The 22276-nt window shown below is 32.9% G+C and overlaps 2 protein-coding genes across 2 annotated transcripts; one reads left to right on the top strand and one right to left on the bottom strand.

Moving 5' to 3' along the window:
• Positions 1-775: 775 nt before the first annotated feature.
• LOC143560976 (trafficking protein particle complex II-specific subunit 130 homolog) lies at positions 776-9975 on the bottom strand. Its single transcript, XM_077049147.1, has 20 exons — positions 9776-9975; positions 8665-8894; positions 8412-8593; positions 8135-8318; positions 7962-8052; positions 7686-7846; positions 7528-7617; positions 7278-7439; positions 7124-7185; positions 6954-7044; positions 6743-6885; positions 6462-6636; positions 5415-5960; positions 5130-5342; positions 3709-4057; positions 3461-3642; positions 2664-2853; positions 2310-2596; positions 2011-2101; positions 776-1327 (listed from the first exon to the last, which is right to left on the bottom strand). Exons 1-20 carry the CDS (start codon positions 9837-9839, stop codon positions 1152-1154), a joined length of 3669 nt encoding a protein of 1222 aa, XP_076905262.1. The 5' UTR covers positions 9840-9975; the 3' UTR covers positions 776-1151.
• A 7614-nt stretch (positions 9976-17589) lies between these two features.
• LOC143560971 (peptidyl-prolyl cis-trans isomerase CYP37, chloroplastic-like) lies at positions 17590-20421 on the top strand. Its single transcript, XM_077049145.1, has 12 exons — positions 17590-17676; positions 17755-17844; positions 17929-18024; positions 18105-18212; positions 18403-18452; positions 18521-18623; positions 18690-18743; positions 19450-19608; positions 19695-19817; positions 19905-19954; positions 20065-20172; positions 20258-20421. Exons 1-12 carry the CDS (start codon positions 17662-17664, stop codon positions 20262-20264), a joined length of 963 nt encoding a protein of 320 aa, XP_076905260.1. The 5' UTR covers positions 17590-17661; the 3' UTR covers positions 20265-20421.
• The last annotated feature ends 1855 nt before the right edge of the window (positions 20422-22276 follow it).

Genomic DNA, 22276 nt, shown 5'->3' with positions numbered 1-22276 from the left:
ATACGGACTGGCTCATTTAGGCGGGAGTTTTCCCCCTCCCGCCTTTATGCGGGAATGTTCCCGGCTTTGCTCATTCCTTCTTCAGGTGACTACTGAATTATTATGAGTCTTTATGCGTGTAGCCATGCTGCGCGGGTGGCCAGTCCCTAATGGCGGGTATCCGCACCTGCGGGAACAGGGGATACTTGGAAACCATAGGGAGGCATTTCCTGCGGGACCAGCTTGCGTACCGCATTTGAGGTCGTCACAACTCAGAGCGTGGTGGGTCCTGCAGGTTTGGTAGGTCGCGGCGCAGACGTCCCTATGGTGAAGTCTGCGGGTTCAACTGCGCAGACGTCCGTTTAAGGAGTCTTGCGTGTTCAACTGCGCAGACGTCTCCTTTTAAGGAAGTCTTGCGGGTCCTAACCGCCTCTGCTGGGACCTACCTCTTCCAAGTATTTAAACCCGACCCGTTGACCCAAAACCATACCCATTTGAAACCTTTAATTGTTGGCTTGGTGTTGCATTTAATTTGGATGGTTTGAACTTGGAAGTTTGAATGCTATTACTTTTTGTTGATTTGATTTAATTTTGGTTTTTGATTTTTGCAATTTGCAAAGTTTGAACAACTCATTTGATAACAATACTGACATAACCAGTTCTGGCCCAGATTCGAATAGCGAAAACCAATTTTAACGATTTTGGAACCAAAAAAGTGTTCAGTTCCGGTTTTAATTTTCAATCATTTTCTGTTCCAGTTCCGAACAGTTGTACAACCCCAAATTATCTGCAAATACTCGTTCTATATTATTTAAAAACCATAACCTCATTTAAATCAAATAATCAACACATTCTTTAATCTATGTTGATTAAAAAAACACAAACAATTTTTAGTAATACATAAGACACAGTTCATAACAAGGATACAAAGTTGGGATCATTAAACATATAACACACCAAGGGATTGCAACACTGGATCTTAAAAGTCATTGTGCCTAGTTTTCACTATAATGCCACTATCCCATTTGTATATGCACCAATGCATGACCTAACCTACCACTGTCACCCCAAAATTAGAACAAAACAGTCTTGAAAATGCTATAAAACTTGCCGTTTTTAACTCTATACCGATCTCCGATCACCGGGAAATGAAGACCGTGTGATTTGATTTATCAGGCCGGAATGCAGTAAGACGAGCTCAGAGGCGGAGGAAAGACACAGACCAAATGGGGCCCGGCTGGGTTACAACTTATATTCGCGTCACCGATGTTTGGTAGCTCCAGTTGTGGCGGCCGGACATATCCAGCCGCCAGTGGTACACATAGTACTGATATCTCGATTCTTGAACCTATATAGAGACAGTTAACATAAAACTATATTGTTAAGTAGTAAATCAAATACTTTTTAAATTAAACAGTTTAAGAGGGGTGCTACAATACGTACACCACCACCACATTATATGGGCTGTATGACTTCTGTGGCACACATCACTTTCACATCTGTGAGCTTGAGTCAAACCATGCGGGCCATATAAACATTTTCAATATCATATAAGCCGTATAACCATTTTCCACATATCATACAGTCGTATATACATTTTCCACATATCATACAGGCCGCATGAACATTTTTCACATATCATACATTTTCTACATTATACAGGCCGCATAAACATCTACCACATATCATACAGGCTGCATAAACATCTACCACATATCATACATGCCAAATAAACATGTTCCACATATCATACATGCCGTATAAGCATTTTTCACATATCTTACAGACCATATAATGTGGAAAAGGTTATACATGCCGTGTGACATGCCAGTGGTGTGTGAAGAGTGACATAGTGTATCAGTGGTGTTCGTATAGCCTGTCTGTTAAAGAGGTCGTAAGCTTTTAAATATACGTTTAAGTCACTTTCAACTATATAGCTAATTAGATCTATCGTATCCATTTGATCCCTTTTCAACAAAACCAAAACCCAAATTGATTTGATTTAACACGAGTGAGTTTAGTTTCACACACCTTGTTTTATGGAAAGAGGCACATGACCATGCTTCCTCCCAGCAATCATCCAATGCTCAGAACTTGCACTCACTTCATACTGTACTTCATCCTGTTGCAAATCAAATAGACAATTAAATAAAAATCAAGATGATATTTAAAAAAAAATGCCTACAAGCATGTGATCAAATACCCTTTTTATTTTCATTAACTAAATTAGGATTATATACCACACATGTCAAGAAATCATGGTTTTTTGTGCATTTTAGAAACTATAACATTAAAAATTTTCAAGAGTTAAAATGAATGGGAAGCTTTACATTGTTTTCCTCAAGATATTTTAATCTTTCAACTCGCCACTTCATTGTAAAAAGCTCGCCGACTCTAAGACCACCTGAAGGAAGAGGAAGAAAACCAACTGCTAAACAAGGTTCCAGAACAGGTCGTTGCAAAACAATCGCACTCCTAAAAGTCAACAACTGTGTGGCATCATCATCAGATCCATTGGTCCCCACAGACACAGGAGTATGAGATCCAAGATTTCTATTCCCATCGATTTTGTAGCTAATGTTTAATATAGTATCGGGATTCATCTCTTTAGTTTCATCTGTATTATCAAAAAACAAATCAATTTCTTTGCGGATGACTGGTTTTTAACATAGTAAATAATTTACCTTCAGTAATTGAGGTTTTCAAGGATATACTGAACAAGATTCCAGCTTTAGAAGCTGATGGAACTACAAGGGGAAAGAAAGCAGATGTCGGTCTACCATCAGTTTGACCAGAATGAGCAAAATCGTCTTGTAAATCTAACCAAGCATCATGAATGGTCAAACGGGCCTTCACTTGTGAGTGTAGTATGACCTGAAAAGAACAATTCCATAAAAATATAAAATTCTTATAAATAAAAGAAAATATTATTGGCAGGCCTGTATATGCACCGAACTTTCAATAAACAATTCGTAAACCGTTTGGTGGGAAGTTCGTTTATGTTCATTTATTAATAGACGAACAAACATGAACACACGTCTCGTTCTTTCATTTGTGCTTGTGAACATTCGTTCACTTAAATTTGTTTATGCTTGTTAGCTTACGCCAGTTTTAAGTCTGTTCGTTAATATATTCATATAAATATTTTTGGTCCATTACAATGAGCATAGTTTCAATAACTTTTTAGACCCAACACGTTCTTCTTCACATTACTTTGTACTAGTGTTAGCTCAATTATGTTCAATCATCTATGTTCAGTTATGTTCATCCGTTTACATTCGTGAACAGTTCCTTTATATTGATAACGAACGAACATGTTTTTTTCTTAACAAACGAACACGAACAAATAAACCTTGTTCAATTAATTGTCCGTGATTAGTTGTTTGCGTTCAATCGTTTTTTTGCTCCATTCATATTCTTTTGGTTCATGTACAAGCTTAATTAATGATCATGAAGTCAGAATAATAACAATAATAATAACCTGCAAAAGCAAAGCGCCATCGCTACACTTATCTGCCACACGTGTGCTGACGTGGAACGGGTCGGTGAAATGAACAGCTATAGTTTTTTCAAATGTCTGATTATGTGATACTCCAAATTCAAGTTTTAAAGCCACTGTTCTTAATCCATCTACTACACTCGGTCTTTCAGGAGAAACTGCCCCTGAAACAAATGCAGATGTTAACAGAAAACGGATAACATTAAATGTAAAAATAAATAAATAACCACCTGCAGATGTTCCTCTTGCTAATCCATCATTAATAGCACGAACGGGAACCCATAGCACGCTCGTTATGTTGCTTGCCCAATCTGGTAACTCTAAGCTACCATCTTTTAAAGTTAGTTGTGTTTCTGTGGCAGTAGTATTACTTTTATCATTATCCTTATCATATATCTCCATTTGAATGGGCTGTGATTCTTCAATCTTCAACCCGGGACCAGTATCAATGTGTAGAACAGATCCTTTGAGAGAATAATTAATTGGTTTTACAATTATTCCAACCCATTGGAGTTCATTCATTAACAATGCAGATGAAACTGCTGCAGCAAGATCAACAAGAGCCCTTGGTTTGTGTACCTAAAGTTAGAACAGACCACAAACAAACAGATCTTAGCCACAACATTTATTTTCATTTTTGGATGTTAAATATTTTTTTTTTCAAAATGTTGAATCTTTCAAGTGTAATTAGCTTCTATTTAGCTAATTTTGAGGGTTTGAGGTTAAAAACTGAATTTGGTATCAAATAAGACCCTCGGTTACTTATATTCATGACTCATGAGTCTGAATCTGTAAAGTGTAATGGGCCTCCTTTTTAGGTAATTTAGGGACTTTAGGGTTAAAAAGTAAGTTTCTCGAACTGGGTATCATATTAGGCCTACACAGTTTATTATTTTCATGAATCTTAAATCTTTAAGGTTTAATTAGCTTCCTTTTTAGTTAATTTTGGAATTTATTGTCGAAAGACCCCCCCCCCTGAAGATAATTTATTAGAAACATGGGGTAAAAACCTGAGTTTCTTGAATTGAGTATCAAATAGGATCTCTCAATACTTACTTTCATGAATCTGTAAGGTATAAGCCTACATTTAGGTAAGTCTGGGACTTTTGGGTTCAAAACTGAGTTTCTTGAATTGGATATCAAATTGAACCCACCTAGTTGCTTATAATTATAAATTTTTAACTTCTATTTTCCTAATTTGGGAAATTATGGTTAGAAAACTGGGTCATTCTTAAAAATGGTATCAAATGGGACCCACCCCCCCACCCCCAATATATATATATATATATATAGGGGTGGGATCCGGTACAAATAAAGTTAACATACTAAACATACAAATAACTACAGTAATTACAGTTTTGAACTAGAGTAATTATGTTATAAAAAATAATATAGTGTAATAATGATTACTCTAGTTCAAAAGTTATAGTGTAATAATAACTACTCTAGTGTTAACATAATTACTCTAGTTATTTGTACACTTCTCACGATAAAAGTCATTTGTATTTGATCCAAACCCTATATATATATATATATATGCTAATTATTCTTGAATCTTAAAAACCAAGTCTTTTTCGTTGGGTAAGGATATCAAATACAAACACTAAACTGCTATTTTTTCACAAATCTTGATTCATTTAGGTGCAACTACCTTGAGGATCGGTCTAGATGGTTTCTCATAACTCAAAAGATCATCACTTTCTGCAGGACCACCTCTAGCAAAACGATGAGATCTGAACCGTAAGTGACCAATTTGCCCTGTAAGAACACCCAACACATACGAGCCAGTTTTCTGAGGTGGCAAAGAAAGTGTGATTGTATTTCTACCAGGGTTTAATATTGTAGCACCAGAGCTCCTTATTGCCTGAACATTAGCCAAACTATCAACATTCACGAGTTTTAACCTCACAACAACTATATGAACAAACAAATTTACCTTAACGCCCTCATCAGCATTACTGGTAGACGTCAAAGTCAGACTGAGTGATTCAAGAGTGATGTTATCAGGAAACCCACTCCATAAAATAACAGACAAGATTCCCGGATCACCATCACATAACTCCAAAGGCGGTCCAGAATTACCAGAAAATGTAATTAATGACGACACATCTAACGGCACAGGATGCTCCATATCACCATGTGCAAGACGAACAACTTCAGATTGAAACACTTGCCGTTCTTTTGATAAGAATAAACTCTTATCAAGAGAAAGTAACCTAACACAAGATGATAAGTAGCCAGCTTGATCATTAAGTATTTTCTGACACTCAGCTAAATTAGGAAGCACATCAGCTAACAAATCCTCCCAGCCTTCACTGGAGTAAAGAGCACAAACTCTCTCATATGATTTTGCAGCTAAATCATAGTTTTCATGTTTAAAACAAACCGCTGCAATTTCCCCATCAAGAACGACTCCATGTCGTTTCCACCATGAATTATTGTAGTTTTCTGCTGCAGATTTTGACAGTTCCAGATATTTTTTCTGATGAACACATAAATGATTATATGAGATAATATGTGCCAAGTTTGAATAGGAGTGTGCATGAACCGAAAAAACCGATCTGTAACCGATAAACCCAAAAAAAAACAATCCGAAATAACCAAAGTACCAAACCCAGATAAAACCGATACTTTGGTTTTATGTTATTGTAAAAATCGAAAAAACCAAACTGATTTATGGATTTTCATTTTAAATATTACGTAGGTATTAAAAGTTTATAAATAGTGTAACCCAAATATTTTAGCCCAAATGTATAATAATCAATTAATCTTTAATTATCAAAAAGATTTAGCCTAAAGTGTTAGGCCCAAATTCATTTTTTGAGCCCAAAAATTTGAAGTTCAAATGTTAAAACCAAAAATGAAACGAACCAAAACTGAAAAACCAAACAAATTTCAGAAACTCAAAAACTGAATTTTCAGTTTGAGCCCAAAACCAACCCATGCACACCGTTTGATGATAAAGAGTCTTTGAATCATATACCTCAAATTCATCTAAGGATGAAAATGATGCCCATAAATCAGGATTAGAAATTGTTTTTTGAAGAGCATGTTCAGCGGCGACAAAGATTTCTGCAAGTTTCATAGGTCGGTCAATTGAGCTTTCAAAGTTTCCAGGTGTAGAATTGGTTCGTGACATGGCAGGAAATGATCCTGAGCTGGCAGCATATGACAAGTGGATCAGAGTAGTGTTTCAACACATAATAATAATAATAATAATAATAATAATAATAATAATAACAACAACAGTTGACTATTCCATACCCATCAAATATTTCAGAAACGTTTCCAACAGAAAGAGAAGCTCTCCGGCGGTTAGCCTCTCTCAGAAGAAAGTTAGGCTCGAGTGGTAACGGTTTCCTCTGAATACCAAAATGCTTGACTCTTGGTGTAACTTGAAGATTCATCTATAATAGCATATATATATTTTTTTTATCAAAAGGGGTTTAAAATTAAATTATAACACAACAGATACCTTTTCTTTAGCAAGAACTTCAGATGATGCATCTGGGGGAACAGAAGGCCAGATTGCTGGTTTAGGCCAAGGAAGCATGCTAAGTGAAGCACTGTACACGAAATAACAAAATATTTTACTGTAAAATGGAAGAAATAAAATATAAAATTTATATAAAACAAAGTGCCTACCTGTTGACAGGACTTCTTTCAATAGCAGAACCATAACCAACTAAATACGCAAGCCTCATGAACTGCCAATTTCATCAATGCTGTCATTGTAATATGTATCTGAAAATGTGCATTTTTATTTATAACTGATGTTTTGTAACCTCGTTAGTCTTACCTTAGCTCGACACAGAGAATATAACTCCCCACGCACACGATAATATTCTTTTTCAATATCAGGTGCTACAAGTCCATTACTATAATGAGCAGCTGTTGCATTTGCTAAACTCAAGCAAGAAGTAATAATCCAAACTTCACGTAAACAAAAGGGTAATATACTCTGTTGCAGAAGCCATAAACAATAAGCAAGAAAATTAATCAGAAATAATATAAAAACATTAAATGGTCAGTTAAAGTGAACGACAGACCTCATGAAGAGCCAATGCTTTTGAGAAGCTAATTATAAATGAATATCCCCTTGCTGCAACTTCAAACGGGCGGTTTAGCTTGAACAATAGCTGCAAAAGGTTCCATTATTGTATTAATAACCTGATTACTAAAAACGATCAGTTTAAACCCTACCTACCTTTGCTTGACAAGCAAATAGATATTGTCGAAATTCAAACTCCCTAAAAGAATCATCTAGAACAATCTGTGTTAGTGGTTTTTTGGTAGGGTTTAACAGTGCAGCCTGATCATCTCCATGTTCCAATCCTCCAAAATCCCTGTGTTTGCCTGCTATGTTAACTGATTGCACATAAAGTAATAGATTTCATAAGTCCACAACGTCAAATAAGTTTAACATATTAGAATAACCAACTTCAATTAATACAAATGTAACTTCATCTAAATCGTTAAAGACCTGTTTCCAAATAGCAGAGCTCTAGTTCATCATATTCCCGTAACGAATCCTCATGAAGATGAGCCATCTCAAACATAAATGCCAAGCTTTCCTATATTCAAATTATCAATTTATTGATTGATTGATTGACAAATGTAAAACCTTAACAAACTTAATGATTGTTTACAGTTTACCTTCAGAATGAAAAAGTTACAGAAGCTCCAAACGGGCTTAAAACGTTGTTCACTAAGCTTACGAATTTCCTCCTCATAAAACTGGATACGCCTATCAAGAGTGTTTCTAATACACTCAGTGATTTTGGATTCCAAATCTTCCCAAAAAGCTGCTTCAGGTCCATTTATATCCAGTTTACAACACCTACAACAAGGATGTTAATCTAATGTTACACCTTTATATAGAATACAATCTAAATACATGATTTATGTACATTTATTAGCTTCACAACTTTACCTTTCCCGCTTCTTTGAACTAAAATCAACTTCAAGTTTAGCATAAACTTTTTTTGCCATTTTCGTTGCTTGGTCATTATGGGGTGGGGCCCGGGACACAAAGACAATAAACCACTCCCGTTCATCATTTTGCACGATTAACTTTAGACGTGGTTTTAGGATTGTCTTAAACTCGTCTAGATCCTGTTGAAATACAAACTGTAAGAAACCAAACCTTTATAAAGTTAAATCCAAAAAATATAAACACGAGTTACCTCACAGGTTACAAGAACCACAGTTGCATATGGTTCTCGGAACGAAAATAATAACTGTTCTTGTGGGAACCTACTGCGAAGCCGTGCGTCAGTTGTCAATATAAACTCAGCTGGCAGATTTTCCACAAAGACCGGATTACGCGTTTTGTTATTCAATGTAGCTCTTTTAAAAGGAAGTCTTTCTTCAAATCCTTTCTTGACAAGTGGCCACAAATCACTTACATCTTCAACTGGAATCAATTAAATTACAAGTTTTTAACATTTCAGTATCAAGACAGCATATGAGCATATAGCAACATAATAAAAAAATCAACTTGATATTTTGACACACAACATTAAACTATAAAGAAATCATTACAATCTGGAAATTTAGTAGCCAAAACTAAATATATGCATATGAATTTTGAGTTTAAAAGTACTAGGCCTATATAAAGACTCCAAATGTTCAATGTAATTATACTAGGGTTTACATTTACACAAATCACTTGCATCTTCAACTGGAATGAATTAAATTTCAAGTTTTTTAGATTTCAATGATATCGGTGCTATATTGGTTATCAGTCCCCATTTAAAATATCGGCGATATTGACTGATATATCACCGATTTCCTGATATCAGTACCTTTCTTCTTAAGATCTTCCTTTTGTGTTTCTTCTTATTGCTGCTATTAGTGTCTTAAGTCTTAATAAGTTCCTACATGCTACGGTTGTTAGTGTTTTGGCAGTTGCAAAAGGTTAATCAGTTAATGGTGGGAGAGTATACTGAATTGTGAGTGTTAAATTGCTAATATATATATATATATATATATATATCAGTTCTCCATGATATCAAATATCAGTCCTGATTGTTTACCGGATTAACTGGAAATCAATAATCAATACTGAGAAATATAAGCAAAGGTTGTAGCCAAAACCTAAACATATTAATATGAAGTTTGAGTTGAAAAGTACTAGGGCTGAATAATGAATTGAAATGCTCAATGTAATTATACTAGGGTTTACAACAAGCAATACAAGAGTGAATTGATCTGATCAGTTAAATGTAATATAATATGAGCATAAGTTAGGGCTAGAAAAAACAAATACACGGTGAATTAAATAATCGAATGTACCAGCAATGACGACGCGTTCGCAGGAGTTTTTGATAGAGAGAAACTGAGCTAGGAAATTGGCCATGTGTGTTTGTGAGGTTACAACTGGAGTGAAATTAGAAGGCTTTGCGATTTGATCGGCTGTTGTTCCGTCAGTGTCGGGATCTCATGATTATGTTGATTGGGTGGATCGTTGCATCTCTTCTGTTGTACTCACTCGCTGTGATCTAAAATGTTACCAGAAGGTGTGATCCTGTCCAACGTAAGTGAATTTACTTTTAATGTTTGATTTATTATTATGAACCAGGATATATGTCCGCGTGACACGCGGGTGGAATAAATTGTCACTAAATATAATTAACTTAAACATCAATTTAAACAAAACATAATGTTTATTTAACTATTAATACTTAATAGATTTACATTGTCACTAAACAAATAACCATACCAACCAAAAAGTTATAGATTTACATTGTCTTAATGTTAAAACTTTCAAATTACAGGAAGTTAATTTGAACATAACAAACATAATAAATTTAAACAACAAATTAAAGCAACACAATACTTCTTCAAACTTTCGGACCAAAACGTTAACCATTTACATTGTCTAGATCTTAAAAGTTAAAAGTTACAATAAGTTAATGTACATCGAACAACCAAAAAACATCAACAAAAGACATAAATATGTACTTTCATATTAAACCACCATCAACTTCTTTAAACATTATACCAAAACAAACTCATTTTGCTTCACCACCTGAAAATATAATAAAACATTAGCATCAATATTAAATATATTTAATAATGAGTAACATTTGAACATTAATAAAGTTGTTTTTATTAAAACAAAATAACATACAACAACAAACAAAGTAAAACGACAACATAAAACATCTTTCTAACTTAAACCATTAAAGTAAAAAGATATATCAATAAAAATCTTTTTTGGTCGTAATTTTATACATAACAAATTTGATACTCATTTAAAACAACCTGTTTTGAAATATTTTCAAAACAGTTACAAAACATAAAAAAATTGGAATTAGTCAACTTCAAAAAATTATGATTTTTTTTTAGTTTTGACCAATCTTGCAACAAACTTTTAAATCAATGACATTAATATTTTGTTAAACTTGCAAAACATAAAAACGATTTACAAGACATTAATATTTTGTTAAACTTGCAAACATAAAAATGATTTACAATAAATGAATTTTCAAATAACTTTGGAAAGATTAAAAAAATTTATGTTGACTTTGAAAATATTTAAAGGTGAAAAATCATGATATAAAAATACATATACCATATATACAGGTATTTTAATAAAAAAATATTAAAAACGTGGAAATTAATTGTTATATTTAAATGAGAATATTATTAAAGACATTATGAATGTGTGTTTAATTAGCTATTTAAATAGTTCAACTTAAAGTTAAATTGAACTTTAATGTTTGACCAGACAATTTAAAAATGTTTGACCAACTTAAACGTTTTGACCAGCAATTAAATAAAAAAATCAACTTTATTTTAAGTTTGGAAATTTAAACTATTTAATCAAATCGTTTAACTTACTAACTTAAACGTTTGACCAGCAATTAAATAAAAAAATCAACTTTAATTTAAATTTGGAAATTTAAACTTTTTAAATCAAATCGTTTGGAAATCTAAACTTTTTAAAACAAATCGTTTAACTTACCAACTTAAACGTTTGACCAGCAATTAAATAAAAAAAAATCAACTTTAATTTAAATTTGGAAATTTAAACTTTTTAATCAAATCGTTTGGAAATTTAAAATTTTTAAATCAAATCGTTTAACTTACCAACTTAATCGTTTGACCAACAATTAAATAAAAAAATCAACTTTAAATTAAATTTGGAAATTTAAACTTTTTAATCAAATCGTTTAACTTACCAACTTAAACGTTTGACCAGCAATTAAATAAAAAAATCAACTTTAATTTAAAATTGGAAATTTAAACTTTTTAAATCAAATCGTTTGGAAATTTAAACTTTTTAAAGCAAATCGTTTAACTTACCAACTTAAACGTTTGACCAGCAATTAAATAAAAAAATCAACTTTAATTTAAATTTGGAAATTTAAACTTTTTAAATCAAATCGTTTGGAAATTTAAAATTTTTAAATCAAATAGTTTAACTTACCAACTTAAACGTTTGACCAGCAGTTAAATTAAAAAATCAACTTTAATTTAAAGTTGGAAATTTAAACTTTTTAAATCAAATCGTTTTAGAAAATAATAAATTGTAATGATGGTAAGTTTAGACGTTTTAAAATATTGACTTACCATTTACAAATTTCAAATTTAACTTAAATTTGAAATTTAAAATTCGAAATTTGGAATTTAACTTAAACATGGCAGCGTAATTACACCATGGAAAACTAACATTAATCTATCCAAGTAAATGATTTTTTTAATCTATTGAACCATGTTAATGATTATAATTAATGGGTGGTTTAAATTACTCATTGATAATATTGTAAATATATTAAAGGAATCTGATTTATAATTAGAGTGTGGAGAGCATAATACACAAAGTACACATTTTCAAACCTTTGCTATTTAAAAATACAATCCCAAAGATTTACTCATTCTCTCTAATATATTTATGCGTTGATGAATCAGATGCTATCAAATATATCGATAGTTAAGTAAAATCTACTAATACGTACTCTGCTCTACTTTTAAATTATATATTTTTTTATGACCATCGACTTGAACTTCATCTTTTAGAAAGACAAAATCTTATTCAATTCCTTGTGTAAAATTTAAACTTACATATATATGGAAAATATTCTTACATATGTGTATGTTATTCAGATTCTAGCAATTAAATATGATGTTACCGGAAAAAGATATAACCTAGCCGGAAAATCATATAACATTGTTTGGGCATTAAAGTATAATATATAACCTTACCGGAAAACGATTAATCTCGATCTACATTACCGGAATATAGAAGATGGTGGATGGTGGAGTTAGAGAGAGAGAGAGAGATTAAATACAAACAAAAACGGAAAACAAAAATTTTACCGGAAAACCTTACCGGAAAACCGTAATAACTTCAAAATATCAATTCAATCTTGGATTTTGATATACAACCTAAAGAGATTATTACAAAATCATATAACAATTAAAATAAATATAAAACCATATCGGAAAACCTTACGAGAAAAGATATTACCTTGCCAGAAAATCAAATAACATTGTTGGCCATTACCGGAAAACGATTAATCTCGATGGTGGAAATTACCGGAGAGAGAGAGAGAGGGAGGGAGGGAGAGAGAGAGAAATTAAAATGATTAAAATGATGGTGGAAAATTATAAGTTTTAAATAGTATGTGAGATGACACATGACATCATATTAGAGAGTCTTAGAATGGAAATGAGATGACATGGAGGCCTAGGTGGACACCATAGTAGAAGGACATGTGGCAAAATTGTATTGATTTAATAGATTAGTAAGATATGTATCCGTATCAAGAAACTGATAGAGTAAATACTCATAATAAATTAACATCAGTAATTGGCAAAGCATGAATTAGCCTTCAAGTTGAGATTCACTTTATTAATTGAGACACATTTTATTGAATTTATTAAAACAGTGTGGAACACCGTCCAATTTATTATGGAGCCCGTCATTTATTTGCACACACTTAGTTAGCTAAGTTTTATTGAAACATGAAACTGTTTGAAACAATAAAACGATTTAATTAGTTCGTAAAGGTTATAAAGATGAAAATGATACCTGAATGTAATCAATTTTAATTTTAAAATCTAAAGGCCTTTATGAAAAAACGATTATCAACATGATAATTGACTAGAAAAGTTTTTAAAAAATATAATAATTGTTTAATTAAAAAATAGACCAAACATAATATAAAGTGACAATAAACATAGAATTAGTTAAAGTAAGCATGATCATAAATGGTAGATCGAACAATAAGGCTATGCTTAGTGGAGGGACTACAATTGGGGGCGAATTGCGCTGTGTGGCGCCCAGTCAGCAAGGGGTGAGAATTTGTTTTTGGGGTGTAATGGTATTGTAGGCTAATATATATACATACATATATATATACAACACACAAACAGATATAATAATATAAATATATATATATACATACGTACAACACCCACACAGCACATATACATCGCCCCTTTCTCCAGCCGATAAGAACAATCCGGCCCCGCCCAAATCTCCCCAAATCGCCCACGGGGGCGGTGTTGTAGCCCCTGTCGCCCCTTTCTCTCCCCAATCCGCCGCCCACTACATATAGCCTAATAAATTAGGTTTCATCCTCAGGTTCTCTTCTCTATTATATATGCTATATATTGTATCTTATTGTAATAAACATATATTGTGTAGCAATGATGATGTGGCACATCTATAGGTGTTATCAGACTTGATCTTTGTCCTGATATCGCACTTAATCATTTTTCTCTCGGTAAGTTTTCACCCAAGTTCATCATCGATTCTCGTGTAATATTTGGAGATTGATGGTTTATGTTTGAGATATGAAATGATGAGGTTCGTTTCGTTCGATTTCGGCTGCAACGGGGTTCCATTTTGGAACCCTAGGTGACAATGGTGTGGTGGTGTAGTGTCGGGGAGTTGTGCTTGTTGTTATACGTTTTTGGCTTACTACAGTTGTCGGGTTACAACCCTAGGTGACGGTATTGCTAGGCTGCCGATGGGGGAAGTGTGAAGGTGGTGTTGTGTCGGGAGATGAACAAAAGGAGTTGTACATGATGTTGTGTGTCGTATGTGGCTCCGATTTGGGTTGTTATGGGGTTTCGTTTTGGGAACCCTATGCGATGGTGGTGTAGCGTCAATTGTAGGGGCTGCTCATTGCATCCTGGTTTGTACAACCTGCTTAATGTTTTGTGGTGTCATTAACAAACTTGTAGCTAGGTACTTTGATACAACTAAAAGAACAATTTTTAGTTGTTTATTGTATAATCACTTTATATTGTATAACAATTTTTAGTTGTCTATTGTCATTAACAAACTTGTGTGCCAATGAGCGAAAACAATTAGAGATCAAGAAGGAAGTTTGAGTAACGAATGCTACTAGTTTCTTTCTAAATATCAATCTTACTTCATTATTTTTTTTCTTAGCACACTTAATGGACATATTCTAAACGATACACAACTAATAACAACTTTACGAGAATTTATTGTTATCTTATCTTCATTACTTCTACTTCTAACATATGAACTCCTCATAGTTACTTGAGATAGTTTTTATATGAGTCTCGTCTTTCGTGAGATGAACAAATTGTCAAATACAACAAATGATGTGTATAGCTCTAATAACAAATGTGAAATACAAAGTCTAACAGATAATACATGAAATGTTGATATTTCGATGTGTTAAGTTAATATCGTTATTAAAATATATATTTTGAAAGTAAAGTCTTTTCATGGCTTTTGAAATGTTTATAAAAGCTATATCTTCTTTTCCTTTTCCCAGTCTTCATATTTTTTATATTTAATTACAACTAGGATTTAGGACCTCGTGCTTCGTGACGGGATCGTTAAATCAAACAAAAAATATAAGTAAACACGTTAAACCATAAACTCGCTGCAAGTCGACGTAAAGTCAGTCTGTATCAATTTACGTCATCGAAACTATACAAAAGAAATAAATCCGTCAATGCCAAAATACAACAAATTATCATATGTGGAACCAAAAAGACCGGTATGTTACAGTTGCGAACCAACATAAATTATGTTCGTATCAGGTACCAGCACAAATTCGTAAACATAAATTAGTAATCCAAAAAAAATATATTTTAAAGGCGAGCTAAGTGTCAAACGTTGACATGCGGAAATAAAACCACGCAACGATGAGATATTTTTAAATCATGAAAAAAGTTTCGATCATAGTAAAGGGGAACTATAAAAAATATTAAAGCGAAGTTTAAGAAAATCGTTTAACTAACAAATAAAATATGTAAAGCCGACACTTGTCCAAGTTTAGTATTTAAAAATATGGTTTGTTAAATATTTTAACTATTTAACAAAAAAGTTATAATCCCCACACAATTCGGATGAGATCGCCTACATTTAGTTCCACGCTGTTCTTCATGCCTTGCTGACGTGTCCTAATAAAAAACAAGCAAAGAAAACAGAACAGATAGGATTTGGATGATGATGGTGGTACCCGCCAAAAGCTGCAACAATCTGCTGCTGCCCATGGCCGTCCCGTTATCTTCTCCAACCATCTCTCCCAAACTCACCGTTAATGCTTCAATTAACCTCAATCGACACCGTGCCTTGACGACTCGGTCCTTGTTCCTGCTCAACGGAAGTACGCTGATATCATTTCAACCGAAGGCTGTTGTTAGCTGCATATTCAAGCATCCAACGGTTAGTGTGAGTTCTAATTACGCTACTAGTGTTGTTACTTGTTATCGTTAATTGTCCGTTGATTGTTTATTTAATGTGGATTAATGATGCGGTTTCTTCTTACAATCTGATATGATAGAATAACTCGCATTTCGTAATTAGGTTAGGTTTTACTTTATAGATGCATTTTTGTCTAAGTTAAGAGCATCCAACGGTTACTATGATGACTACCTACACTAGTGTGTATCGTTGATTATTCACGCAATGTTGATTAATTGTTTATGATTCATTTTCGCATTACAATCTGATGGAATAACATGCATTTCGTAATTAGGCAGAATATACATTTGGTTTATGAATTCGATTTCGTTTTAGTGGTGGTTTAGATTCGTAATCAGCTCAAAACTAGTTTAGATTTTACTTTAGCTATGCATTGTTGTCAAAATCAGAGGGTCCAAAGGTACGTGTGACTTCTACTTACACTACGCAAAGTTTTGAAGACGAATCATCGTTGATTGTTGACGCAATGTAGATTAACCGCTTGTGATGTTGTTTCTCGTGACAATCTGATAAAGTAACACGCATTTTGTAATTAGGTAGAAGATACATTTAGTGTATGAATTCGATTCCATTTCAGTTGTTTAGATTCGTAATCAGGTCAGAATTAGTTTTGACTTTACTGTTAGGTATGCATTTTTTTCTAAGTTAGAGCATCCTACGATTAGTATGATTACTACCTATACTAGTGTTGTTATCGGTGCGTAGTTTTGAAGACGAATCGTTCGTTGATTGTTTACGAGATGTAGATTAGCCGTTTATGATGGTTTTTATTACCATCTGATAGAATAAGACACATTTTGTAATTATTCAGAAGATGTATTTAGTGTATGAATTCGGTTCTGTTTCAGTGGTTTCAAAATTTAATCTGGTCAAAATTAGTTTAGAGTTTACTTTACAGATACATTTTAGTCAAAAAGAGCATCCCGTGGTTAGGTATGAGTTCTACTTACACTAGCGTTGTTATCAGTGTGTAGTTTTGAAGATGAATCATCATTAATTGCTTATACAATGTAGATTAACCTTTTTATGATGTTGTTCCTCATTGCAATTTAATAGAATAATATACATTTCGTAAATAGGTATAAAATGCGTTTAGTTTATGAATTCAATTTCATTTCTGTAGCTTGGATTCATAATCGGATCAAAATCAGGTTAGATTTTACTTTAGGAAGCATTTTCTGCAATTCTCAATGTTTCAAATTCTCAGTTTTACTGGCTGGACTTTGTCATGTAGGAATGTTCAGATCACCAAAAAACCGAAACCAAATTATGTATGCCAGTTTTACAGCGTGGAATTATGAGACTGGGAGCTGCAGTTGCAATTGCTGTTATCATTCAACTCATATCTCCAGTGCCATTATCCGGATGGGATGCGCCATTTCTTCCACCTGCTGAAGCTGTGCTCTATTCACCGGACACAAAGGTCCCCAGAACTGGAGAATTGGCTTTGAGAAAAGCTATCCCTGCAAACACAAACATGAAAACTATACAGGTCCATCAAACAGTATATATTAGTATACTTTCTCTGTTTTGATACATCTTATGTTGAAATTTTTCATGTTTTCTTTAGAACTCTCTGGAGGAACTGTCATACTTGCTAAGGATTCCTCAGAGAAAACCGTATGGAACAATGGAGGGCAATGTAAAGAAAGCTTTAAAGGTAGTTAGTTAATCACCCTTTGACATGTTAATAATGCTAAGTGACCTAATTCATTTTCCTCGTTGTTTCATATTTGCTGATCAGATTGCAGTTGATGAAAAGGAATCTATTTTGGCAAGCTTACCAGCTGACCAAAAGGAAAAAGGGTTGGCAGTTTATGCATATCTTACTGATGAGAAGGTACTTTGCAAGACAATATGCCAAAAATATACACATAAGGTCTTACCACAGGTTCTAAAGCAATGTTTTTGGGCTTGCAGGGTGAATTGCAGACTCTGCTTAGATATATAAAGGATAAGGATCCAGATAGAGTATCAGTAGCTCTTGCATCTTCACTTGATTCTATTGCCCAATTAGAGCTCCTACAGGTACATTGCAAGTAATACAAATGGTTATTCTATCAGATTGTGCTTTTTTGTAAACAATGTTGGACTTTTTGTGCTTTGTTGAAAATAATGTTGACTTTTTTGTACTAGTTAATTTCCAGTTTCATAAACTCTGAATATGCAAGTTACATCCATTTTTAGATATATGATTGCAGTATTTTGTTTTTGACAGGCTCCTGGGCTATCTTTTTTGCTGCCTGCACAATATTCAAACTTTCCTAGGTAAAAGTTCACTTAGATTTTTCCAATTTCTTAATCTTTATACTTTTTTAATTATTTATATCTTTTAGGCTCACGGGGAGAGCGGTTGTCGAATTTGTGGTTGAAAAAGGAGATGGTTCAATGTTCACTCCACAATCTGGTGGTGTACCAATAAAAGCTGCTAAAATCCAAGTGAGCTGAACCTTAAATATCCTATGTTGTTTAGTGACCTCAAATGATCATTAACTGTATTCACAGGTTGTCTTAGATGGATATTCAGCACCGCTGACAACAGGAAATTTTGCAAAACTGGTAAGGTAGTGTGACATCATATCATCTGTTTAACTCGTCTTTCTAACTTCATTAATCAGTTAAACTTCATGTAAATGTAATAAATGAGTAAATGAACATTTTTAATAAGAACTGGAATGCAGGCCTGTATACGATCATTTAACTTTAACCAAACACGAACAATTAAACGAATGGATTTTTTTTGTTCATGTTTGTTCGTTACGAGATTGAAAATGTTCGTGTTTATTTATGTTGGTTCATTAACATTCTAAACGAACAATTCATGAACATAAACAAACATAAATACCGTAAATGAAGACACACAAACGAACATAATTGAAAAAATAAACATAAACCAACATAAACAAACAATCATAAACAAATACCCATTGAAGTCTAATACATAAAGTATACAATAGTCTCAAAAGTTAATAAATGAACGTATATGAACAAACATGAACTAATGTAAGTAAAAGAACATATATGAACAAACATAAGCGAATGTAAATGAATGAATGAAACATGCGTTCATGTTTGTTAGTTTAATTAAATAAACAAAAAATTTTGTTCATGTTCATTCGTTTATTAAATAAATAAACATAAACAAACTTCCCAGTTCCCACCGAACAATTGACAAACAGTTCACTGAATGTTCGGTTCGCTTATAGGCCTACTGGAAAATAATTATGAGTTTAGAACAAAAAGGATAAGATAAGTGATTGTTCAGGTAATTGATGGAGCCTATGACGGGATGAAGCTAAAATGCACCGACCAAGCGATTCTATCAGACAGTGCGATTGACAAGAGCATAGGTTACAGTGTTCCTCTAGAGATAATGCCATCTGGACAGTTTGAGCCACTGTATAAAACAACTTTAAGCATACAGGTTGGTGACTGGTTCATATTTGGTCAAATGTCAATACTTCTTTCTATACTTGTTTTTAGTAACGTTTCATGCTTACAAAATGGAAGGATGGAGAGCTGCCTGTGCTTCCGTTATCTGTCTATGGCGCAGTTGCTATGGCCCATGATGACGTGTCTGAGGAATACTCGTCTCCAAATCAATTTTTCTTTTATCTTTATGATAAAAGCTACGTGAGTATATAAAATAAGCGTAACAGTTTTTATATTTTCCTAAATTATGAGTGTGTGTATAATTAACCCTTGGTTATGTGTCAACAGTCTGGCTTAGGAGGTTTATCATTTGATGAGGGTCAGTTTTCTGTATTCGGGTATGTCTTTTAAACCTTTTTTTCTCTTTATATTTCATGAAACTTAGAGATAAAAAGTTTTATAACCATAAATCTACATGTTAAACTGATAACTTAATTAAAACGCATAGATACACGACTACTGGAAGAGATGTTCTTCCTCAGCTCAAGACCGGAGATGTGGTTCGTTCTGCAAAGCTAATTGAAGGTCAAGATAACCTTGTATTGCCAGCTGAAAAGTAAGTTACTATTTTTTTAAGTTTAGTTTATTATTATACTCTACTTTACACTTATGTTTTAGTCATTTTGGCTTGGTTTGTGCAGTGTCTAAGTTGAAGTTTCAAGAGCCTTGCATGCCAAACTTATAGAAACACAATCGAAACGTGTAAATTTGAATTCGAACAATCAGAAAAGAGGTTTAACTCGATTATAGAGTTAATATACGATATTTCGTGTTTGATCCCTTCTTGGTCACAATGACCAACTTCGGTTATTGCAAATTATTGATGACATTTTTGTTTTGACCTCAGTTCTTTTTATAAATTATATATAACAAAGTTAATATATATCATAAATATCACGCAATTAATAACTTGAGTGCGGACTCTTTTCAAGTAAAATGGTACCGGTACCAGGTGTTTAAGAAGATCGGGACTGCCCGGGTACCGGTATTTACCGAATTTTGGCCTATGGAACCGGTACTGTACCATACCAGTACCGAACTAGCATTTTCGATACTGATACGGGTACCAAGTATTTAAGAAATTCAGGATTGGTTCTGGTTGATACTGGTATGGTGGCGAATTCATCTTTAATTTCAAGACCTATATAACAAACAAACCATGTAAACGACAAAAAACAGGTATTCTTATTCTTTTGATGGTTGTATGGTTTAACAACATTCTTATGCCCATCGACACGTCAACAACATACTTAGATTTTTTTTGCATGTCACTTTAGAAAATACTCGGTGAACAATGTCGCATGACTGTCAAATACATAAATAATACATGAAGAACGAGTGTTGGATGCAACATGACACCCATGCATATTTTTTAATGATGTCATGTGATCTCTAATACTTGGATCCACTCGTACATCAAGTTTGAGTCATTTATTAACTCGATCAATGATGTTTTAGCTTTTAGAATCAACTTTATCAAGTTTTTTCGGTGCATTATGTCACTAATATCTAAAAAAAAAACTGTCAAACTTCTATGGATATATTTGAACTTGGGACATCTAATTAACCTATACCTAAAAACATTGGGTCAAATGACATTTTGATGTGTTATAAGGTGTTTCCTTCCTTTAGACGTTGAGGACTTGAGGGTTTGGATCCCACAATATTATTAGGAGTAGATTAAATTCTTGTAAAAATAAAATCCAATACAATTACTCAACTCTAAATAAATAGAATGTAAAATGATAACTAACTTTACAAAATTTCCTAAATGTTACGTTTTTTATTTTTATAAATAAATTAACTAGCTTTCAGTTATTTAATCCAATATTTTTTTTACGGTTTTTACTGTTTACATGTTCACATCGGGTTTGAACCAGAAAATCATTTTATTGGGCCTAAGTTAGTCTATTTATCAGCCCATAAATAATTAAATGTACAAATTGCTTCCATAGATCCATAGTTCCATACATGAATCATGATACATAACAGTTAAAATTATCCATTGGGCAAGGCTTGGGAATAAAAATTGTTGCTCTCTCATATTTTTATATTGATACCCCACTTTTATAATTTTATGATCTTTTTACATAAAATATAGAAATAAAATGATGCTCATCACAAACTTGTCTTCTACATATTAATATCAAAACCTAGATTTGAAAATATTATTGTTTCCTGCCCAAATTACCTTTTAAATTTTAAGAGTACATAAAACCATACACAATATACAACTTATAATGCATAAATTTATGAGATTTTTGGGATAATATGGACTTTTCCATCTTTTTACGGTTAACAAAGAATATTTGATTAAAAAATATTTACAATTATAGTCCTTTAACTTCAATCACATTTTGTCAATATATATAATAGTTACATATTTACTCCTTATTTTAAACTAAATACCCCTACGACTTTTAAACGACAATAACTTTTTCCACGTTAATATTTTTTTAGAAAAAAATACACCATAAAAGCGAGCATTTCATTCTTTTTAATTTGAGTAAGGTATTGCTATATTTTTTTTAATTTTAAAAACTTAACGTGTTACGTGATTACCAGTTAGGAATGACAAACAGGCCCGGTCGGATGGGTTTAGGTCATGGGTCAGAAATGTTTACGAACAAAACATGTGATACAAAAAAATTAATTTGATT

This window comes from Bidens hawaiensis, unplaced genomic scaffold (genome assembly GCF_021521415.1).
Source record: "Bidens hawaiensis isolate Kalapana, Puna unplaced genomic scaffold, B.hawaiensis_p1.1 tig00020518_1, whole genome shotgun sequence".
Taxonomy (NCBI): Eukaryota; Viridiplantae; Streptophyta; class Magnoliopsida; order Asterales; family Asteraceae; genus Bidens; species Bidens hawaiensis.
This window is presented reverse-complemented; position numbering and strand designations above follow the sequence as displayed.

Bases quoted from the DNA above. Each gene is read 5' to 3' on its own strand.
- LOC143560976 (XM_077049147.1), bottom strand. From the start codon at position 9,839: ATGGCCAATTTCCTAGCTCAGTTTCTCTCTATCAAAAACTCCTGCGAA. The intron at 6,886-6,953 runs GTATCTGTTGTG...ATGCTATTATAG, and splicing joins AAGTTCTTGCTAAAGAAAAG to ATGAATCTTCAAGTTACACC. The intron at 6,637-6,742 runs GTATGGAATAGT...ATATGCTGCCAG, and splicing joins GTTTCTGAAATATTTGATGG to CTCAGGATCATTTCCTGCCA.
- LOC143560971 (XM_077049145.1), top strand. The intron at 17,845-17,928 runs GTAGTTAGTTAA...TTTGCTGATCAG, and splicing joins ATGTAAAGAAAGCTTTAAAG to ATTGCAGTTGATGAAAAGGA. The intron at 18,453-18,520 runs GTAAAAGTTCAC...TATATCTTTTAG, and splicing joins CAATATTCAAACTTTCCTAG to GCTCACGGGGAGAGCGGTTG.